Genomic DNA, 22,717 nt, shown 5'->3' with positions numbered 1-22,717 from the left:
TTTAAATTACAATTTTTTATTTAAACATTTTTTGAGTATTTTGTGCTTAAATCTAAATAAATTAAGTAAAAAAATTATATATTTTACAAAATACTTTAAGTTAGCTTAAACGTAAAGATAGTTTAGGTAAGAAATCATCGCAATAATTTTAAAAATGATGATACTGGCAGTTCAAGTAATATGGCCAAAACAAATGACACTACATAGGAGGCAGACATGGTAAAAACTATAAAGGCAAACTGTAAAAATTTTGAAAAATATTGATTATATTAATAACATTTTTATTTATAATTATTGCAATGAAAACTTACCATCATTCCTGTACCAAAATAAATTGGTTCTCTTAGTGTTGCTATAACCACACGAGATATTAGTAGATGTACCATAAAAGCGCCATAGGTTAGACGTCCCAAAATACGGAAAATGGGTAGACAGCAGAATTTACGGAAAATCCCTGAAAAATAAAAACAAATAGAAAAAATGTATCAAGAAATTTTTAGGAAAATTCCAGCAAAAATTTAATTAGTTCCACAACAAGTCCGTTTAAATTAAGAGAATTGTTTGAGTTATTGATATATCCATCTATTCTACGACTCCAGTAAATTTTATAGTTCTTCTACTTGTAATCTATGTTTTGTCGATATTACGAGAACTCTTGCAAATAAACTTCGGAATGCAAGTAAAAAGAAGTTATTTGCAGTAGTCTTAAGTAATCACTTGTAGGACGTATTTTAATATTGAAGCAGTTCGATTCTTCTTGTGAAAGTTGCTAAATTGCAATGAAATAATTTAAATGATCACAGGTGGTCTCAAATTATAATAAACATTTTCTACTGATCTCCAACATTTGCTCATTGATCACCAGAGATCTTTAATGACTACACTTGGACAGATGTGCCGATACGTTAAGTAACGGCGTCCACTTGACTATTCTTTCCAAAATTGTATTTAAGTAACATATTGACCGATCTGCATTGATCTCTAGTGATTCGTTTTAGTGATTTCTAGTCCTCAGCACATATTCCTATTGATTGTCGAAGTTAGTAGTTCAGTGACCACAAGTGATCTATAGTACGTAATCAGCCTTTTCTGTTTTTATTCAATATGTATAAAATTGTGAATTCTTGGTTCTTCTTTCAAATTTTAATCGGAGCTTCATTTTGACTGATCACAAGTGATAGTGATAGTGTTAACTTCATTGATCAGCAATGATCTCTATTAATCTAATGATCGCTATTAATTTCTAGTGACCACCAAAAATATCTTTTGATAAACAGTGATCTTTAGTGATAACTACTGATCTAACAAGTGAACACACGAAATAAATAGTGTTCTCTAGTGATAATCGTTGATCATAAGTCGTAGTTATTTTAACAGTTCGACTATGGCCGTTACTTCTTAAATCGGGAAAAAACTTTCGGTTGATACAGTTGTCACTAGGTTGGCAATCTTTGGCCAAGTATGACTCCGGTCGTTACGGAACGAAGATTCAATAGTTGTGGAAATGATCACTTGTGATCATTTCCCATTGGTTTATTGGGATCTTTAAGTAATTAGTTATATCTTTGTTTTATGAAATGATAATTTTTCAGTGTGATCTCTCATAAAATTTTCAGCCCAATCTTTAGTGATATAAAAGATTATTCTTTTAAAAAATCATAAAATTTTATAAATATTTTAAATGAAGTTATGAGATTATAAGTTGTTTAATGTTGTTATTAATTGAATTCCAAAACAAATTAGATTAAGTGATCTTCAGATCTTTAGCTCTTCTGCAATGTGTAGTCTTCAGATTTTTTTTTCAAATTGATTCCTCTTATTCTACGTTTAACTTAAATACTATTTTAACCCCCTTTTACTTACATCCACATTTCGATGACATTCCAACAATAAATACACCCAAACCCATACCCCAAACATTACGTTGAATAGCAGCATATAAACTATTCCACAAACGCATATCTTCATCATGATATTGTTGCAAGAAAGTATGGCCCGTAAACATCCATAATATGCCAGTGACAATAAGACTGTAGAAAAATGCATGGAACCATTTATTTTGACGTAATTTTATTTGTTTCGTAGACACATGATCATATATCAAAGCAGCCAAAACACCACAGAAATAGCAAGCGAAATTCATGTGGAAAGGAACATAGAATTCATTAAACTGGCGACTTTCCACAAAAGAATCACGTTGAATTCTAAAATTAAATAATATATATAAGAATTAATACTCATAGTAACTACTACTCAAATAAGCAACTTACTGAGGAGTGGGTATAAAGATGGCATTAAATTCTTTTACATAAGTCATAATACCAGGTAAAATCATGAAAATAGCAAATATTATACCCAAAATCCAATTGCGAGCTTTGCGCCATCTGAAAATTAAAAGTTTTTTTTATATATACAGGTTTTATTTAATTGCATTAAAAAAAACCTACTTATGAGCCATCATTAAGAACACCAAACTCAAAACAAATGATTGAGTATCCGAGGCCAAATACCAACCTTGCAGCATACACTTTAGTTAAAGAAGAATTATAATGTAATTATATTATTATCAATTACTTAACAAATACTACATCACGACATACCCGTTCATTTGTGTTAATATAATTATTTAAATATAATAAATTGGCCCACCAATTTTTGCGACACGACAATTGTTCACGTTCTAGGATATGACGCCATAAAGGACCACCAGCATTATCGAAATAAATACCACTCCATAGTATAACAAAAGCATAGGGTATAGTCAATCTAAAATTAAATTTTAATGATTTAAAATCTATTAAAAAATTAATTAAATTAACAAAACATACCTTAAATAACGAAATACATTAAATTTAATAAATAATGAAATATACTGCAACGTAGACAGCTCCTCATTTTGTTTAGCCACCACCAACCAATTGATGGTCAACAATAGACCACTTATAACAAAAAATGTTACCGTAATCAATGAACCAGCTACCAATAAAGTACCCGCCAATGTATGCAATAATCTCTCCGGATCTTGGGGATTACTAATGGCTCCTTCGTATAAAACCCAATTGGTATGAGCAAATATTACCAAAAACATAGAGAAAAACTTAAAACAATCTAAGAATCTTAATTCTCTACCAATTTTGCCATTAGGTTCTTGATTTAAGCGATACCAATTGCGTGCTATCGAAAAACTAACACAGATTTTGCAAGCTGTAATGAAAATTTTGAATGTTATAATAGTTTTTTTTTTTAATTTAAAGAAAAAACTTACCTAAATTTCCTGGTGATGCTTTGTAATGATCACGATCTGTTAACAATTTATCTTTACGTTTGTGTTTCAAATATAAATCAAACAAACTGCTAGCGGTAGCGAATAGAATTAGAACTCCAATTGCAGCATAAAATGTTAAATTCCAAAAATCTGAAAAGAAAAAAGTTTTTTCAGAATAACTCAGATATCGTTAACAAATTTTAAAGGAATATGTTTAACGAAAAGAGAGAAGGACGGAAATTTGCACTTTTATAGAACATTCAAATGACTCAGATATCGTTAACAAATTTTAAAGGAATATGTTTAACGAAAAGAGAGAAGGACGGAAATTTGCACTTTTATAGAACATTCAAATGATCTTAGTGCCCAATTCAATGTATATAACATTAAGTAAATATGATAAATAAATTTCAAAAAGATTGGTCACACTTAACCCTACTAACGTCTTACAGAAATATAAAAGTGGGCGTGGCACCTCTTACATTTTTAGTTATTCAAATACAAATAGGTGGAATATATAGTGAATATATATTGTCAGACACATTCATCCTTGACCATGTAACCCTGACGAATTCCCCGTCTTGGTGTGATTGCTATGCCGGAGAAAAGAGGCCTTTAGTCTGACGGGACTATAATCTTGTGTTGACCAAATATATTCTCGTCCTTTACTTGCAATGATTTGGGTTCAAACCAACTACAAATGGGCGAAATATATAGTGGGTTTGACAATTCTCTTAAATAATAATTACTTTATTGTCAAACACAATCTCCGAGGGGCCATGTTACTTTGATGAAAGACCCCATCTTGGTGTGATTGCAATTCCAGGGAAATTAGGTGCTGCTAGTGATGATCAAATGTATTCGTGTCCTTTATATGGAATGATTTGGAGTCGAACCAGAGAACGATATAATCTGAACCTACATTATGAGTAATTCAACTAGAAATGGTTGGAATATATAATGGGTGTGTCAATTCCCTTAAGAAATAACAATTTTATTATCAAACGCTATCCGTCAGGGATATGTAACCAATCCCGGGGAAATCTTGGCTTTAGTCTGCCGGGACTTTATATTGATGATTAAATGTCTTCTCGTCCTTTACTTGGAATGATTTTGGGTCGAACATTTTCAGTAATTCAACTACAAATGGACGGAATATGTAGTCAGCGAGGCAATTTCCTTAAGGAATAACAATTTTATTGTCCGATGCGATCTCCCAAGTACATGTAACCTTAAAGAATGACTCCATCTTGGTGTGATTGCAATCCTGGGGAAAAGAGGTTATACCAGTACCTCTAGTCTGCTGAGACTATTTTTACTTGGAATTATTTGTAATCGAACCGGTGAACCACATAATCTGGTACGACGGTACAATCTAGATATTCAGTAATTCAGCTACAAATGGGCGGAATATATAGTGGGTGTGGCAACCTTAATGAATGACCATATAATAGTGTGATTTCAATCCCGGGGAAAAAAGGTGCTACCAATACCTTTAGTATGCCAACAGAAACTCTACAAAAGTGTTGAAAACAAGTTAGTATTAATGATATACGATACAGGATAAATGTGGGGGTAAACGGTTACATATTCCTTAGAACTGTAAAACAATGTTATTTTAAATAATTCAAGCTCTTTGAAGGGATATTCCAAAATCGAATATACATCAGGTTGTCATCGTAAAATCCATCCAATATCTTCATGCTGATCTGAATTGCTTTAGGCCGTGGTTTGGATCTATCCCCCTATTGACATACCTTCATATATAGTTTTGTTAATATGATAATGACAGCCCTTCTTAGTAGATTCAACAACTTAAAGACTTTAATCTTATAATGAGTTTTTCACTCTTACTCGAGAGCTTTACTTTCAAGCATTGATAGAATGGTTCTGATTCGTTTGTCCTGATGAAAAAATAGGTTGTCATTGCGGTTCCTTCTGTGATATAGTTTAAGCATTACAGGAAAATGTTCGCCAAAACTTTTGAGCGTTGTTAGGTCTTTTAAAACTTCTATTTAAAATATCAGAGAGCAGAATGTCAATTTAGATAGTTCAACTTCTTTAACGGGATGTTTCAAATCGAAAATACATCAGATTGTCGGCGTTAAATCCACGCATGTGGTAGACCATCTTGATTATAATTCTTTAATGCAGATAATAAAGTATCTGCGTGCTTACCTGAATTGTTTAAGGCAAATGTTTGAATCATTCCACCCATTGACATCCCTTCGTATACAGTTTCGTTATTATAATAATGAGTGCTCTTCTTAAATGAATAAATTACTTTTATCTATATAGACTTCTTTATTCTTACTCAAGAGCTAATTATTCAAACATTAGTAAACATATCTTTTCTTAAGCAACCTTATGCTAAATTTTAAAGTTTTTGTTATATTTCAACAAATTAAGTGACTTTTTCTTGTTAAACAAATAATGGAAGCTGGTCTTTTGAATAAAATATAACAAATTTCCTTTTCAAAATATATATTACTCACCTTGCTCCACTATTCTATTACTACTCTCACAGTATTCTACAACACTCTCAGCTGATAAATTATATTTCTTTAAACGCATATTAACGCATTGATTCAGCAAATGATTATAACGCTGACGATTACCATCTTCTGATTTAAATAAATTTAAATAAACATTAACCTGTAAATAGAATGCATTAAAAATTAAACAAATTATTAATAAAAAAATTTAATACATAAACATAAAATAATAAATACAAAAAGAAAAACAATACATAAATAAAATCATAAAATTAATCATTTTATAGATTTTGTTGTTTTGTTTTTGTACAAATGCGGCTATTTTAACAGATGATTGAAAACTCAAGTGTAATGACCTTGAAATTATTGGAAACGCAACGAACGCAACAAGAAGTCTTCAAATCAAAGATACGCACAATTAACATACAACAATAACAACGTATAGAAATACAAATCTTAAATAAACATAAAAATGCATAATGACATTAAAAAATTAAAAAAAAAGAAATAAACAAAAAAAATTATAGAGTAATAGAGCTGGGAGCATTTCATTGAGAGACTGTCTTTAAAATCGACTTTAACAACATTATGATCTTCATTATATTTATTCAACACATACATACATAAGTATGTATGTGTGTATTTTGTTAATTGGTTTATGGCAGCTAAATTGTTTCTAACAGTTCCAAGGCATTATAAACTAAAGGCCGGTGTTTTAGTTCAACTTCTTTTGAAAACAAATCATGCGTTTTGTTGTTATCAGTTTTCGTTGTAAGTTTACATTCCATTTACATAGGTTCATATCCATAGCAAATACCAGATTTCATTATATGACTGTTTAAATAAAAACATCCAAATTCAACAACAGAAAAATAAAATCAAGTTCAAATCATTATCAATGGGAATAAGAAATATCAAAAAAAATATGAATTAATTATTAAAAAAAATGATATTTTGCAATAGGCCATTGAAACCATCACTGCTACTAAGAGTTTAATGCATTTTAATGTTTACAAGGTAATGTTAGTTAGAAAATAATATTAAATTTTCACAATATGTATTTACTAATGAATTATTTGTTTATCTCGAAATTCAACAAACAACATGAAGAATTTTTAATTTAATTTTTTTTTAATTAAAATTTGGTATTTAAACATTTTTTTACTTCTACTTATGTTTATATTTCATAAAATTTTTAAAGAATTTTTCTATATTTAAAATTTTAAGTATTTGTCTTAAGTCTTTTGTTTTGTGCAAATAAAACGTAATTATTTTTGAAAGAGTCATGTTTAAATATTTAAAAAGAATTGTTTTAATGAATAATTAATTAATAAAATAAAATACATAATTCATTAAAGTGAAATCATATTAAGATAAAGTATTCCGTAATTTCTATAAAATTCAAAAAAACAATTATGTTTTTGACTATGAGGACTAAGCAGAGAATCATTTGAACACTTGTAGGTTGCCTAAAGAACTGATTAATTCATTTACGTATACGGGACACCGGTGTCCCAAGATTTTTTTTGCATTTTTCTCGATAAAGAGCATAATTTTGAGTTCACAGCTACAGTAAAAGGTTATTTATTTTAGAATTTTATGTCACTACATACTAAAAAGGATAATATCATGCGATATCCTTCGAAAACACTACGTCAAAATAAAGTGTGTTAAAAGGTCATATCCAAAAAAGAATCTAGTGGTTTAGTGTTGACCTTATTTCACGGTGGACTCACTACCGTAACATTGTGTTTCTTAGCCGCAGGTGGCAATTTACGTATATGGAATTTCTGGTCCTCTTTGCTCAAGTATTTGAGCTATCTAATCTCTGATCATTGCTGCCCCGCTACTTAACTTTCTTCGTTGCAAAAAACATCACTTCAATTGACAATCACTCAGATGGGATGGTCTAGATACGTAATCGGTAGACTGAACTACGAATCCATCATATAAGACGAGTACTTTGTTCTAACTCAAAAAGAACATACTGTGGTAAATCTGGTATGAACAGAGTTTTCTTTGAACATACCTGAAAAAGGAAGGAAAATTCAATGGTATCACTAGCATAAGATACCTTTCATACATCCATCATCTCTCAACCTAACACACTTCTCATTCATCTGACACACTCATTTTAGGTATACGGGCTGGCAAGACACCTAATGTATACATTAAACACCAACTCATTTACAACACCTAGTCTCACAGTCATTCCTCTGTGGCAAGACGCCTATAGTAACATTGAATACCAACTCATTTCCAATGCCTAGACCAACAGTCACTCCTGTGTGGGGTATCTGTTGTCATTGGGCAATAGCACCAAAATTTTCCCGATTCTTCCGGGGTTTAAATCACAGCCACTACGTGGATCCCGAAGGAACCTCAACCAACTGTCTAGCCAGCGCAAGTCCAGCGGGCAACTGGCCACCCGTGGTACCAGATATTGTTGTTGTCTGTTAAATAATTCCATGGTAAGTTCGAGGAGTGACATTACTAGTTTATACTGGTAGCACCTCTATACCCCGGTATTGGTCGTTTGTCAAGGAAACATGCCCTTGATGAACGACTTAATCTATAAAGAATTTCTTAGTCAATTTAGCCATATCCGTCTGTATAGTATTCTACAATATAATATTCCGAATCTATAAAGCATATATTCCCAATGCGTATATATTTCGGAGTCATTTCCATGACTGTCTGGCTGTGTATACTAAGTACCATTTAGAACCGTTTGAACACTTTTAGGTTGTCCAATGTTGTGAGTTCTATCGTTCAGTTTCGTTAGAGGAATATATTTAAATATGTCATTCCGTTTGTAACATTTACAATACAATTGTCCGAATCTATAAAGAATATATTTCGAGTCCGTCTGTCTATCTGTGTATATGTTGAGATATCTTTGAGATTCAAATCTTCAATAGTTCTGTATTCTTAAAAACTTTTTTCGCGTTTATTTTAGTATTTGTTTTATATTAGCTTTACTTTCTCTAGTAAACACTCAAGTTATAGAATGCTTCAAGTTTCAAGTAGCTCTCTTAAGTCTCTTGTTTATTTAAAAAAAACTCAAATATACATATACAGCCATAAAAACGTTTTCATGCGATAATTCTTAAATTTCCACATTACTAACCTTTGTATTATTCATTAATACTCCTTTAAACAAATCATTTGCCTCATCTTTCGCCAACTTATCGATTTCCAATTGACACCACTGCACACAAATGCCATAGTATAAATGACGATGTTGGAAATGATGTTTATAATACATAGAAATTTCTTCAATAGCCTGCCAAGCTTCATTGTTATTATCTCTTTGTGGTATAACATCAGCGCGTACAAAACAATACATAGAGAAGTCATTGAACTCTTGCAGGCAACGATCATAGTCATCCAAATCGTATAGGGAAGGCATTTTATAATATTGGGTCACTATGATATAAAAAAGAATAATATTAAAAAAATGCATTAAGAATTGTATTTTAAGATCTTAAGTTGAAATGAAATATATTTTATACCCTTAATTAACTAGAAATCCTTGTAAGTTAATGTTTAGTTATGTCTGCGGTTTTGCTGTTTCTGTTTTAGTAATATTCTGTTCTTAGTAATGCGTTTTGTTTTTTCCATTTGTTGATTTTCGTTTTTAAAAGTGAAAGGGAACTTGTTTGTCAGTCAGTTTCGTTTTATGGCATTCTAGAACATCCTTTCTTAGGAAGTTTTCTAGAATTAATTTTGGCTTAATAATGGAAATTTTTTGTGTTATTAAAACTAGTTTATTTTATTGTTTAGTATATTAATACTTATTTAATTTAAAGTAAAATTAAGCATGAAGTTAAATGATAATGTATGTTTTGGTTTTATCTAAAACAAATCTTTACAGTTCAATAACTTTTTTTTAGTTTTATGTAATAAGTATTAAAGTAATTACTTTAGTTTGTTTAAATTATATTTAAAAGATCTTATAAAAATTCATGATGACAACGTAGTTGTCAAATGTTTTATTAATCTTGCTGATAAGACTTGAATCATTAACTTTTATTAGAAACAAAAAATAATTATGAAATGTCAAACTGAGACTTATTCGATTGACTCAGAATCACTTTCTAAGTCAATTTAACGATGTCTGTCCGTCTGTGTGTATCTATCGTCTATGTGTTTTAAGTTAATTTAATAAAATTTTGCAAGTAATAGGTCCATAGTTTCTCCTAGACCCATACAACTTAATCCGCCGAAAAGTACTCATAAAAGGTGGCACAACTAAGTTTTATACAAGTCTTTATGAAGCTGCCGAATTTTAAAATATTAGGGCGAAACTTAACCCAAAGTCTTCTTCAGAAAATGACTTGAATATCCTTAATTGTCTTGAAAATTGTGACCTGTAGCGTGCACACAAGCTTTACATGGACAAACAGACTGACGGACAAGAGGGCATAGCTAAATCCACTCTATGGGTATACTTCAAAGTTGAAGCGATTTACGTGTGTACCTGGCGAGTGGCCCCATCTCACGGTGGCACCTTTACAACCACGGGGGGATAGCAAACCAATTTATCACTGCTCCTTTGCGTATCTAATCTCTTGCCATAGTAGTCTCGTTAGAGAAAGAAAGGGCAGTGACGACTTTGCTCGTCCGTTCGTCCCTTCTTTCTAGACCATAGTCTAACACATCGTTACACTCCATCCGGGTTTAAACCACAGCCACTACGTGGATTCCGAAGGAACCTCAACCAACAGAACTGAACTGAAGAAAAAGTCCTGTGGGCAACTGTTCACCCGGGAGCCCCCGGGGGCATGTTACCTTGGTAAAGCCTCGCTCCTTGGTGTTATTGCAATCGCCCAACCACAATACTAATGGCTCTGTTGTTTCGACAACAGCACCTAGAGTGACGTAATTGGTAGACCGAAACACGGATCTTATTAATTTGCAAGACTTCATTTCAGTGGTCACAAAGTCCCACTGTGATAAGCTGAGAATGTTTTAGAGTAAACTCCAACGCACTCAACCATGTAGGAAAATCGCTAATAAATAAAGGAAAAGGCAGTGAGGACTTTGCACAACGTCCGTTCGTCCCTTCTTTCTAGACCATAGTCTAACACATCGTTACACTCCATCAGGGTTTAAACCACAGCCACACGTGGATCCCGAAGGAACCTCAACCAACTGAACTGAAGACAAAGTCCTGTGGGCAACTGTTCACCCGGAGGCCCCCGGGGGCATGTTACCTTGGTAAAGCCTCCACCTTGGTGTTATTGCAATCCCGGGGTATAAAGAGGTGGCCAATACCACTAGTCTGGCTGGGACTAAAAAATTGGTTACAGTCTACTGTTTGGCTTAGTCCTTGCATAGATTAAAAAGAGGTTAGACCAGAGCGCCGCATAATCTGGTACACAATATCTTGTGATAAGTTCGCCGAAAAAACAGATACCCCATAGAGGAGTGACTGTGGGACTAAGCGTTGGAAATGAGTTGATATTAATTGTATATGGTACGGTAAGAATGTGGGGTACGGCGGGCCTCACCCACCCGTCTACCTATAATAAATGTGTCGTATGTTTTTCTCTTATGAATGTGTCGTATGAATGAGATGCGTGCTGGGTTGCATGATAATGGATGAAAGGTATCATATACAAATTATACCATTGAATTTTCCTTCCTTGTCCAGATATGTTCAGAGTATATTCTGTTCATATCAGAATTACCACAGTTTGTCCCTGTGAGTAAGAACAATGTCTTCGGCTTATTTGATGGTTTCGTACTTCGGTCCACCGGTTACGTTAGATAGCTCAAGGTTAAGTTAGATAGCAAAGTGCTTGTGCATGGAATGGTCAAATCCAATGTACAAAAATTGCCACCTGAGTTCTTCATTGAAGGATAAAGGGCGATGGTAGACCGTTCTCAAGTCTACCCAGTGGATGAAAAAGACCACCGTGAAATAAGGCCGTCAAGGCAGGTGTTCACGTTAAAACTCTCGACATTCATTGTTCACTCGGGTTACATTGGTTACACTCTACTGCCTGGCTTAGTCATTGCATAGATTGAATGAGGTCAAACCAGTGCACCGCATAATCTGGTACTACGAGTGGCCAGTCATCATGAAAACATGTCCCGGGGTGAACTTTAAGGTGAGTGTATGACCAATATTTAATGGTGTTACAAACATCAGCACAAATACATAATACCGTCTTCACTATAGTGGTGATAGAGTAGCTATGAGACAAATTTTCTTTATGCCTACTTTTGAACGACTTTTTCTTTTTTTAATTTCGACACACGCTTTTGAAATTACATTTTTTTTTTTTAAATCATCATTTATGTCTTTATTAATTAAAATATTGACATATAAGCAAAATAGTATGCATTTTAATGAATTAATCAAAAGCTCATTAACTGTCAAAATAATTCAAATTATTTGATAATAATATCTTGTTTTAATTTCGGAGGTGTGTTAATAAGTTATTAAAAAATATTTCAAAAATAAAAAATTGTCATAATTAACACAAGTACTTAAATTGTTTTAAACAAATATGTATGCTATTTTTTGATAAAAAAAGTAATAATGAAATATAATTTTTTTTAACATAGAAAATTTTGATTTTCTTTAAAATATTCTCAACATTTGACTAATTTGTTATTGAGCATTTATTTTTACAAATATGCGTATTATTTCTTAAAATTTCATTCAATGTTCATAATCATACCGGATTTTTTTTTATGGGCCATAAAAATCTTCGTTTACAGAATCAATTACTTAACTGCTCAAGCATTTCACTGTTTGTCAAAATAATTTATTAACATCAATATAGGAAATAGTTGATGTTTTGTAATAGTCATTTAAATTACTGCCTACGTAAAAATAGAAACGAATTTTTGCTAATTTAGAATGAAATGTAAGTTTTATAAATACAATTGGAACATTTTAAATTATTTACAAATTATTAATTAATTAGCATTTAGTTATGGCATGACAAGTTGTACATTTTATTGTCAAATTTTCGTATGAAATTATTTTGATAGAAAAGCAATAGCTTCTTGTTGGTTTTTGGTGAATAGCGTTAGTTTTTCCGTAATTTGTAATATCAAAATATCTGAGGGTTTAGTCTGTAACTCCATTTAAAAAGGAGGAATGTTTGAAATTGTATAAAGTTTTTCGTGTTAAAAAACCGATGTTTAGTGAAGATATAAGTAATATAAACAAATTGATAGTAAATTGTGCTTTTGATGAATATTATTATAAACTGTCTGTTTATTTGCTAAATATGAAGTTTCCAATTTAAAATCAGCAAAATCCGTCCATAAATAAAGGAAATATATGCAGAACCCGAGACAACTTCTGAAATATACCGGTTGTTAGATCTTACAAGGTTGTCAAAAAAATTTTCAGAAAATGTCCAATAACTTTTTTTGATGGCAACTAATCACAAATGCTTTTTCTGACGTTTTAAAACAAAAGCTGTAAGTTCTCACTATTGTTAGGCATTTTCTGAACATTTTTCTGCCAAAGTTGTAAGACCTGACAACTGTAGCTTAAGTTAAGGTAGAGTGAAGGGTATATAAGTTTCGGCAAAGGCAAACATAGAAGTCCTACTTGTTAACCCTTTTACTTTTTTAATGTAAGTTTTTGCTGAAATAATCCTCAGATTTTCCAACGTTTGTAGATCTGACAATGCACTGACAATGAAAAATTGTTAGCAACAAGTAGATTAATAGTTCAGACGATTGTAAGAAAACCAGTTTGCACGGTTGTCATGGAAATTTGATCTTATTTTAGGTGCTTATGTTCTTTAAATGTACCATGTTGCCTGGTGTATAAAATTCGCACATCTGACAATAAAAGTTGTCATACAATTATCTGGCAATGACAACGTAATGTGTTTACACGGTTGTTAAATGTCTGACAATAATATTGTTATACAATATACTGACAATACGTTTTCCAAAATTGCAAGACAAAAATTGTAGTTCACTCGGTTGTTAGACATTTTGTTAACATTTTTCTGTCAACATTGGAAAATCTGACAACCGTACCTAAAGATAGAGATTCCTTGAATTTTTTTTATGTTTAAATTTTAATTGATATTGTTTTGTCTTGCAATAAATAAATATTTATATAAAACATTTTATATAATTTAATTAAATTTTAGGAATTAAATTATTAAAAAAATCACCTGGTAAAACCATTTATATGTATGTAATTCCTGTTAAATTATATCATTCTCGTGGGTAGTGGATATTAATATTAAATTTTTGTCTCAAGAGGTGTATAGGTACTAATGCATTTTTTTTACTAATTATTTTCCTTCTTTTTTTTTGTTCGCACTTTAAAGCTTAAAAACACAATATACCTAAATATATGTGTTTTACATTGTTTCAAGTACAAAACCTAAAACGTAAAATTTCGAATAAATTTCTTTAAATTTTATTTTTTAAGGAATCAGTCATCATAAAAACGGGGTAAACAATGTGATGAATGAATGAACAAATTCAGATAATTAAAGAAATTATAATGTCTGTTAATGTAACAAAATGAGAATACAGTATAAATTCGATTTGCGCAAATGCAAATGTTTGCAGTCACTTGATTCAATATATTTTTGAATTAAAAAAAGAAAATCTCATTTTAAATTTCTTTCTATAAATTTTCTTATAATATTTCATTATAGAAAATATACATATATTCTGTTTTGTATTAATGAGCTCACACTGTCCTTAATAAATCCAAATAAATTGGTTATAAAATCTATCTAAATTTTACTGATTTATTAAAAAAAATCATAATTATTTCAAACTTATTCTTCTCAATAATTTCTTAAATTTTTTCTGTTTTTTTTTAAAGCTGAAATCCACTTAAAAACTCGTGTATTCTACTTCAACTATTAGCAAAAAGCGTAACGTTTTTATACCAACCGTCAAAAATGATGGTAGCTACGTATATTGATTTCGTCATTTCGTTTGTAACAATATTCCCAACACCAACAATATTCTAAGACAATCTGACCTTATTGGGCCGGTTTATTCGCCTGTATGTCTAGCAATAAGTTTCAAAAAGTCTACTCTTTCATCAAGCACCCTTACAAATGTCATTCCCAGAAATACAGTTTAAAGAGTTTAAATATGTCGAAGAATAACTTTCTAAATCAAGTAAACCCTATCCGTCTGGTTGGATAATGGAAATGCATTTAAATGCATGATAAAGAATCGCTTTCTGAGTCGATTAAGCCTGTCAATCCGGCTAGATAGAGGTTGAAATATGTTAAATTATATTCCGATATATGTATTGCTGTTGTCGATTCATTTGCAACACATCTAAATATATTCCGGGTCCTTAATAAATTATAAACGATCTAGCCATTTATGTCAGTTGGGGAACGGAAACTTTGCTCAAATATTCTCTATCAATGTTGTTTGTTTGATATTGAAAATGGACCACATCGCCTAATAATTGAACCTACCCTGTTTTATACGAACTAAAATCTCTAATTTTTATAACGATCAGTCTAAAATTTATCCTACCTCCCATATATAAAGTACTTCAGCAAAATGTCTTTAAAGATCATTACTTGACTATGAAAGTACAGCAATGGAATTCAGCATAAATAGGTTTTAAATAACGAATTTTTCTAACAAATTTTATGTAGATTCGTAATTGACCATAGGCCTTTGATCTCCTTCAGAAAATGACTTGGAATGGCCATTATACTTAAGTATGAAATTCGCCATTAATAAATGTTGTAGAAACTAAAATATTGATGTGGATCGGTCTATGAATGACCTAACCGCAATATAGACACTATACAGAGAAAAAAGATATGTTTTTAAATTATAAACGCCTGGTACGAAATTGAAACCAAAGTGTTTATAATAACATTCGTTGTCAAACAACGCAACGTTGTTAAAATTGCAACAATTCGTTGTTGAAATCTAAATTATATACACATTCGTTTTCTAAATGTTGCCAAACAATTGATTGTATTAATTTCGGAAGCCTTCTACCTGCTTTTTCCCTCTGTATACCTCTATTGATTGTGTTATTCCGAAAATAGTATTGATGTTCATTTAACTCTTGGCAATAATAGGACCATATATAAGACCAGACGAGTATCCAAGAGGAAAAGAGAAATAGACCCCCTCTTTAAACCAACAATTTTTAACACAAAATAAAAAATGAGAAAAAAAGAAAATTAAAAAAATTGTGCTAGATACGTATAGGACTTCACAAAATCATTTAAAATTAATAGCACATACATATATGGTACGGTAAAAGGGGGGTCAATCGCCATAGGGGCACATCTGACAATACCGGATAACTTGAAAACCGAGTAATCGATTTTATTACATTATCAAATTTTGTTTTCGTTAATCAATTATCTGTCATTCCTGAAATATTAACTTTACATATGATAGGAGACAAACGTGATCAATTGTTATTAAAGGGCTGTGAAAATATTTCTCTGTGTGTATTTTTTGGGCTAATTTTACATGGATGTGGCAGTCGAAAGGAATAAAACTAAAGGCAACATATCTAAGTATCCGAAAAAATTAAAAATATGTATTGTGGATTTAATTTGAGGCCGTCTCAAAAAAATTGCCTATGGTCCCCCGTCTAGCCTACTTGTTAAGATAGTGCTACGCGAAGTCTACATACACTCCTAATATATGTATATATAATGTAACATATAGCCGCCTATGCCCAACTAAACTTTTTTTACATGATTTTATTATGTTTGTTTTAAAAACCTCAACCTAAAGTTGATTGACTTTTGTTATGCCCACAAACAATATTAAAATAATAATTTATGCAAAACATTTTGTAAAAGAAATGTATAAATAAAATAGTTTGTAGATTTGCCTCCTTTTCACCTAGTAAATATTTAAATTAATTGGGAGAAAATAAATATAGGCAAAAATAAAGAATTTTTTGGAACAAACTTAATTGTGTCCCACAATAAATTTGTTTTGTATAATTTAAAGTCAAGATTTTAAAATAAAACGAATTAAATGATTTGACACAAAATTTGTTAAATAATTAATTTTTAATAAGTTAATGTGGAATTCACCATATCGTCATTATTTTTAATGATTTTCTGAAAGGATTTGTAAAAGGTCAATTAACGTTTTCACAACTCGTGTAAATTTTGTTTTGATCTAGAACAAATGTTCTCTAAGGAAAGAGTTGATAACAATTTTTAAAGGAACTATAAAAAGATTTGTTCTAAAGTAATTTTAAAACATTGCAAATTTGTTTTACCCTCAAGTGGAGTTGGTGGAGGGCCTCTACCACCATAAGTGTTGATAGGGTTATATATAAGTTTGTCATTCCCTCTGTAATGAGGTGCAAAGTTTATTTTTTCCGATTTAATTATGTCTGCCTAAAAGGTTCTCACGTTAAAAGGACCCGTAAAATATATATATTTAACGGGTCCTTATGTAATTCTGAGTCTGCCTAAAACATTCCGACGTTAAAACTACGAAAATATGTATTATTGTTCCAAGCAGTTTGTTATCGAAAACACAGGCCATAAAGTTTTTAAGGCAGAGTTCAAAGTATACTTTTCAAAATGGCTGATTACCGCTGAATCCGAATCTGGCCATAGAATTTCTCTATCAAATCTGGAATTTGAGACGTTGCAAATGCTCGAAGTGAACTTTATTCATGAAATGTTCTATATCATCTGAAAGTCCATTCTGTCAGCTGTAAAATTAAGGCTTAACATCCGATGTATCTTCTTTCTTTTTCAAATTGCTATCGTGAACTAGTTGTGAACAACTCATTCACAATAGTAGATTTTGTATGGAACAGCTGTTCAATGTTTACAAAATTTCATCAACAATTTTCACAACTGAGGAAATTTTTTCACGACAAAAAAATTAATGAACGTAAAAAGTGAAAATGGAACATATTTCACGTGAAATGATGATTGTCGATAGGAGTGAATAGCTTTAGAATTGTTTTAAAATCTGTTGTAGTTGCTGAGTTGACGGATGAACAGACATTGTTAAGTCGAATTAGAAAGCGATTTTGAGTCGATTGGAACATTGTCTGGTAGCTGTGGATCCTATATTATTCTTCGTTATAAACATAACATAAAAAGCCTAATACCCTGGACGAACTGAAGGTCATCGTTAAATCGAATCAGAACGTGATTGTGAGTCAGTTGGAAATCCGCACTAGAGTAATGGAGGTTACGTAAACCATTAATATACCAAATACCTATGAGTTTTCAAGATTTAGATGAAAATGTCTCGGAACTGTTATAATCTCTCAAAAAGGGTAAACTCGATATCTCAAATCCCAGATTGCAGCAAAGCTTAATACCATTCACACTACAGTAATAGAGGTTACGGAAACCATGAATATATCATAAAAAAACCCATGAGTTTTCAAGATTTAGATGAAAATGTCTCGAAGAAGAAATGCCGGATGTTAGGCCATTCCATTCTCGGGGGAGAATGGATTTTCAGATCTTAAAACTGTTGTAATGTCTCAAAAAAGGAAAAAAATACGTTTTCTCAAATTCCATGACACGAAATCTCAAATCCCGGATGTGATAAAGTTTCAAGTTCTGCTCAAGCCTTAAGAAACGTTTAACTTGGTCTTAAGGTTTTGATTTTTTTTTCAAATTTTGTAGGAATGTGAAATCAATTTATTCATTCATTTTTCACAAATATTTCTTCTCTTTCATTTGAAATTAAACACAATCAATACTTTAATACTTACTATTCATTTCGAATCCTTGTACAATTATTCCAAACATAGGCATTATGGATATAAACCATAATATATATTTAAGCATCATTTTTATAAAGCTCTTTCAATTTATTTATATTTTTAAATTATTTTAATTCTTTTAATTTTTTCAAAAGCTCCACAATTATTTTTTACACTTTTTGCTTAAATTATAAAATTTTGTTTATAAAAAAATCCAAAAAATTTTTTTAAACCAAAATGCAACAAAATTGTAGAAATAATTTTAAACGTTTCAAAACCGTTAAACCACTTTTAACATTTGAATAATTTTTGAATGCAAACCGTACGCGCTCGCAGCTACACGTTGAATGATTTCAAATGACACCTGTATTAATAATAAAACCCTAAAAAAATCATTATGTTCCCTAAAATTTACTTACAAACACATAAAACTCATAATACTATATTGGCAGTATTGTAAAAAACAAAACTGTAAACACTATAAGGCCTATATTGTATATTGGAAAAAACTGGTCAAGAGACAGAGAGTAAAATCAAAAAACACAATCACAGCATCTTGAGCATTATTAGCATCATTATCGTTAACACAATATCATTATGATCATTACAAAAAACCCTTCAGTCATTTGTTTTTAGTTTACTATTTTCTATATCAAACCTAAAACTAAGTTCTTAAACAAAATTATTTTTTAGTTTATTTTCAAAATTCAAAATCATTTGAACATTTTTGACCTTCAAATTTTTTACTTATCTTAACCATAAGAACTGTTCTTAAAATATTAACATATATTACAATTCTTAGCAATTATATCACTTTATATATAACACCTACTCTTCATTTCTTGTATCCCTATATTTGGTTAATAATACTTTAAAGTTTTTATTGATTTACGTTTTTCAACTGAAATTCGCCCATAATTAATTACATACAACTTTTTTGTGAACTTTTTTTAAGCATCATACTTAACATTGGTTTTCTCAAGACAAGTTCGAATAATTTTAATAACACAGGTTGTTAGGCAACATTTTCTTCGAACATCAGAGATGGAAAATTGTGTTAAAAAAGTATAAGAAACTTGTTTACTTTTAAATTTTGTTCGTTTGAAACTAATGTTTGTTATAACGTACACCATATATACTATAGTGGGGAGTTTATTATGCGTTTGTGCTGATGTTTGAAACACCCAAAAATATTGGTGCTACACCAACCTTAAGTATACCAATCGGCTCAGAATCACTTTCAGAGTCGATTCAGCTATGTCCGACCGTCTGTGTGTCCATGTAAATTTCTAAGATAATTTAATGAAACTTGGTAAATACTCTTATTATGACCCAAGTACGAACGCTATTGAAATCGGTCCATTATTTTGCCTAGCCCTCATATATTCGATGCTTTGGGCTCATATTTATGTTAAATGTATGTCGACAAAAATCAGCCAAACTTAGTTTTATAGAAGTTCAAATGTCACTGTCAGTTTTTGTAATGATCGGGCCGACTTGAAGATCAAAATTCTCCTTATCAGAAAGGAGGAAAACAACGATCTTTAACGTATAAGCCGGCTGAAAAATATGTATATTTATTAAAAACTTGATGGATTTTCGGAAGTTTAATGGATGAAAATTTAACCTATTTTTGCTTTTTTTTATTAAACATTTTCACGAAAAACTAACCTTAAACACTGGAGTTAAAAAGCTAATAAAAACTCTTCTATACTTTATTATTTTATGACATTATTATAACACAATGAGCCCATTAAAGGCATGTACAAGATGTCGATATCCATGTACAAGCATTTTGATCAAGTGCTCAAGCTATCTAATTTCTGAACAATGTTGCCCCGTTGCTTAACTTTCGAGATACAAAAACGCAAATGAGATAACCTCTCTTGAGTCGCCAATAACATCTGGAGATGTATTCAGTAAACCTAATTACGAATCCATCAAATAATACTTTATTCCTACTCACAGAACACACACAAGCGAAAATTTGGTATGAACAGAGTATTCACTGATAATATCTGGATAAGAAAAATGAATTTATTGCCATTCAACTACAATCACACTTCTCTTTCATCCAACACACTGACTCTACTCACTAACGGGCGGTAAGATCCGTAAACCTCTCACTTTATCCTGTATATCACAATCGAAGTCCAACAATCACTTCCCTGTGGAGTATCTGTTGTCTCGGCAACAATACAGAACTTATCCAGTATAATAGATTTCATCGTGCATCAGTCTTTTAACTAACATTCTCTTTCGTCAAATTTTTGTTCCTATTTATTGTCTTACGACACACAATGGATTGAATATCCCTACATGTGAATCTGACGCAATATCTCAAAACCCCTATGTGATAGAGAAACTCTATTTCGGCTTCCTTAAGAAATGTTCACTTTGGTCTCTGGTTTTTAACTTTTTTCAAATTTGGTTAAAATCTGGTAGAATTTTTTGACTCGTAGATCTGTCAATAGAAAAACAATTCCATATTCAAGATTTTTATCATGTTTATGAATAATTTTTCTAAAATTTCGTTTTTAAACCAAAAATTCAATTTAAGTTTACTAACTTTTTAAGCTTTTACAAAAACACAGTTGGCATTACATTGTATGATCAATGGATTGATCATAGTAAAGCATCGTAACATCCGAATCTGAAACAATATCTCAAAACACTTATGTGATAGAGAAACTCTATTTCGGCTTTCCTTAAGAAATGTTCACTTTGGTCTCTGGTTTTCAACTTTTTTCAAATTTGGTTAAGATCTTGAGAATTTTTCGACTCGTAGATCTGTCAATAGGTCAACAATCTCATTCTCAAGATTTTTGTCATGTTTTTAAATATAATTTTTTTAAAATTTCATTTTTAATCAAAAATTCTATTCAAATATATATAAAAACTTTTTATGCTTTTGCTACAACACAGTTGGCATTACTTTGTATGATCAATTGTAAGTTTAAATTTTTTCCATGTGAAGTCATAGCATACCTTGAGGTGCTTATATTTATATTCACCACTTAGCAGACTACATCTACATTAAAAAAATGCAAAGCCTACCTTGGAGCGCAAAAATTTTAAACTTTTGTAGTGAATCATTGCGAAACAGTGATCGCTATAAAGAAAATATTTAAAATTTGTAAAACATTAAAATTTTTAAGTAATTCCGGCAATTTAGGAGAAAAATGTTTGTATAAAATTGAAAATGAAATATTTACAATTAAGTTTTGTAAATAACATTGGTACAATAGTAAAAATGCTTCAACAGTTTCTAATAATTGCTCCTAATCTTAATAATCTCAAACAAAAATGCTTAAAAAGAACGTTCTCTAAAGCTTCTCTGGAATTAGTTCCAAAGAACGAGAGTCGACGCCATAACGCTTTCTTATAACCAGTTCCGAAGGTGACAATTTCGAACAAAACTCATTGGTCTCAACGCCAAACTAGAACGAGTTCAGGTTAAAATCATGTGTTCTAAAACAAGTTGTAGAACTAATACAATTGTTCATGGGAATTTTAAAGAACTTTTATGTCAACTAAACAATTTATTAAATTTAAAAAGAAACGTATATTGTTTTTTTTTTTTTTAATTTAAACTCTTTTTTTATTGATTTCCAGTCATTTAGCTGGTCTAATGCGTTTATGTCAAGCTCGAGCTCGCATTGATTTCTCTAGTGAAGTTACCATAGCCCATGTACGTGATATCATATCCATGGTAAGACAAAGTAATGCTGATATGGCTGTAGGAGATTATGTTGATACTAATCCAGCCAGTGCTCTAACCTCAGGTAGGATCGGTGGTGGTGGTGGCAGTGGTAGTCAAGCAAATTTACGTAGATTTATACAAATGTTACAAATGCGTTCCAGTGCTTTAGCACGACGCATATTTGACTTTGATGAATTGAAAGATATGGCCCGTCGAGTGGGTATACATTGTGGTGTAACAAATTTAATAGATATAGTTAATTTACAGGGTATTTTGTTGAAAAAAGGACCTAATATGTATGAAGTTATGATGGATTAATTAAAAACACAACAAATTGTTTTTTTCTTTATTTATTAATTTATTATTTTTTTTTTATTTATTAATTTTTTTTCTTTACTATTTAGTTTTCTTGTAAGTATCCATTTATCCAAGTGTTGGTTGTTTTTTTTTTCTTTATTTTGTTGAAGTTTATCTAAAACTTATGTATTAAATATGAATTAATATATAGTTTTTAATTAAATTTAAATTTATTTAATAATAATATTTATGAA

At 30.8% G+C, this 22,717-nt stretch overlaps 2 protein-coding genes across 2 annotated transcripts in view; one reads left to right on the top strand and one right to left on the bottom strand.

Annotated features, from left to right (window-relative positions):
• Positions 1–18,806, bottom strand: LOC111685294 (nose resistant to fluoxetine protein 6). Its single transcript, XM_023447549.2, has 11 exons — positions 18,473–18,806; positions 8,891–9,189; positions 5,761–5,920; positions 3,266–3,415; positions 2,829–3,204; positions 2,601–2,766; positions 2,448–2,527; positions 2,271–2,384; positions 1,864–2,204; positions 312–454; positions 1–239 (listed from the first exon to the last, which is right to left on the bottom strand). Exons 1-11 carry the CDS (start codon positions 18,549–18,551, stop codon positions 135–137), a joined length of 2,013 nt encoding a protein of 670 aa, XP_023303317.2. The 5' UTR covers positions 18,552–18,806; the 3' UTR covers positions 1–134.
• Positions 1–22,717, top strand: part of LOC111685293 (DNA replication licensing factor REC) — a 94,655-nt gene extending 71,938 nt beyond the window's left edge. Inside the window, exon 7 of the mRNA XM_046949282.1 lies at positions 22,079–22,717. Within this exon, the coding sequence (XP_046805238.1) occupies positions 22,079–22,484 (406 nt within the window). The 3' untranslated portion in view covers positions 22,485–22,717. The remainder of the gene's footprint in view (positions 1–22,078) is intronic.

This window comes from Lucilia cuprina, chromosome 4 (assembly GCF_022045245.1).
Source record: "Lucilia cuprina isolate Lc7/37 chromosome 4, ASM2204524v1, whole genome shotgun sequence".
Taxonomy (NCBI): domain Eukaryota; kingdom Metazoa; phylum Arthropoda; class Insecta; order Diptera; family Calliphoridae; genus Lucilia; species Lucilia cuprina.
The sequence above is the reverse complement of the archived record's forward strand: the minus strand, read 5'-3'. Positions and strand labels throughout refer to the sequence as shown.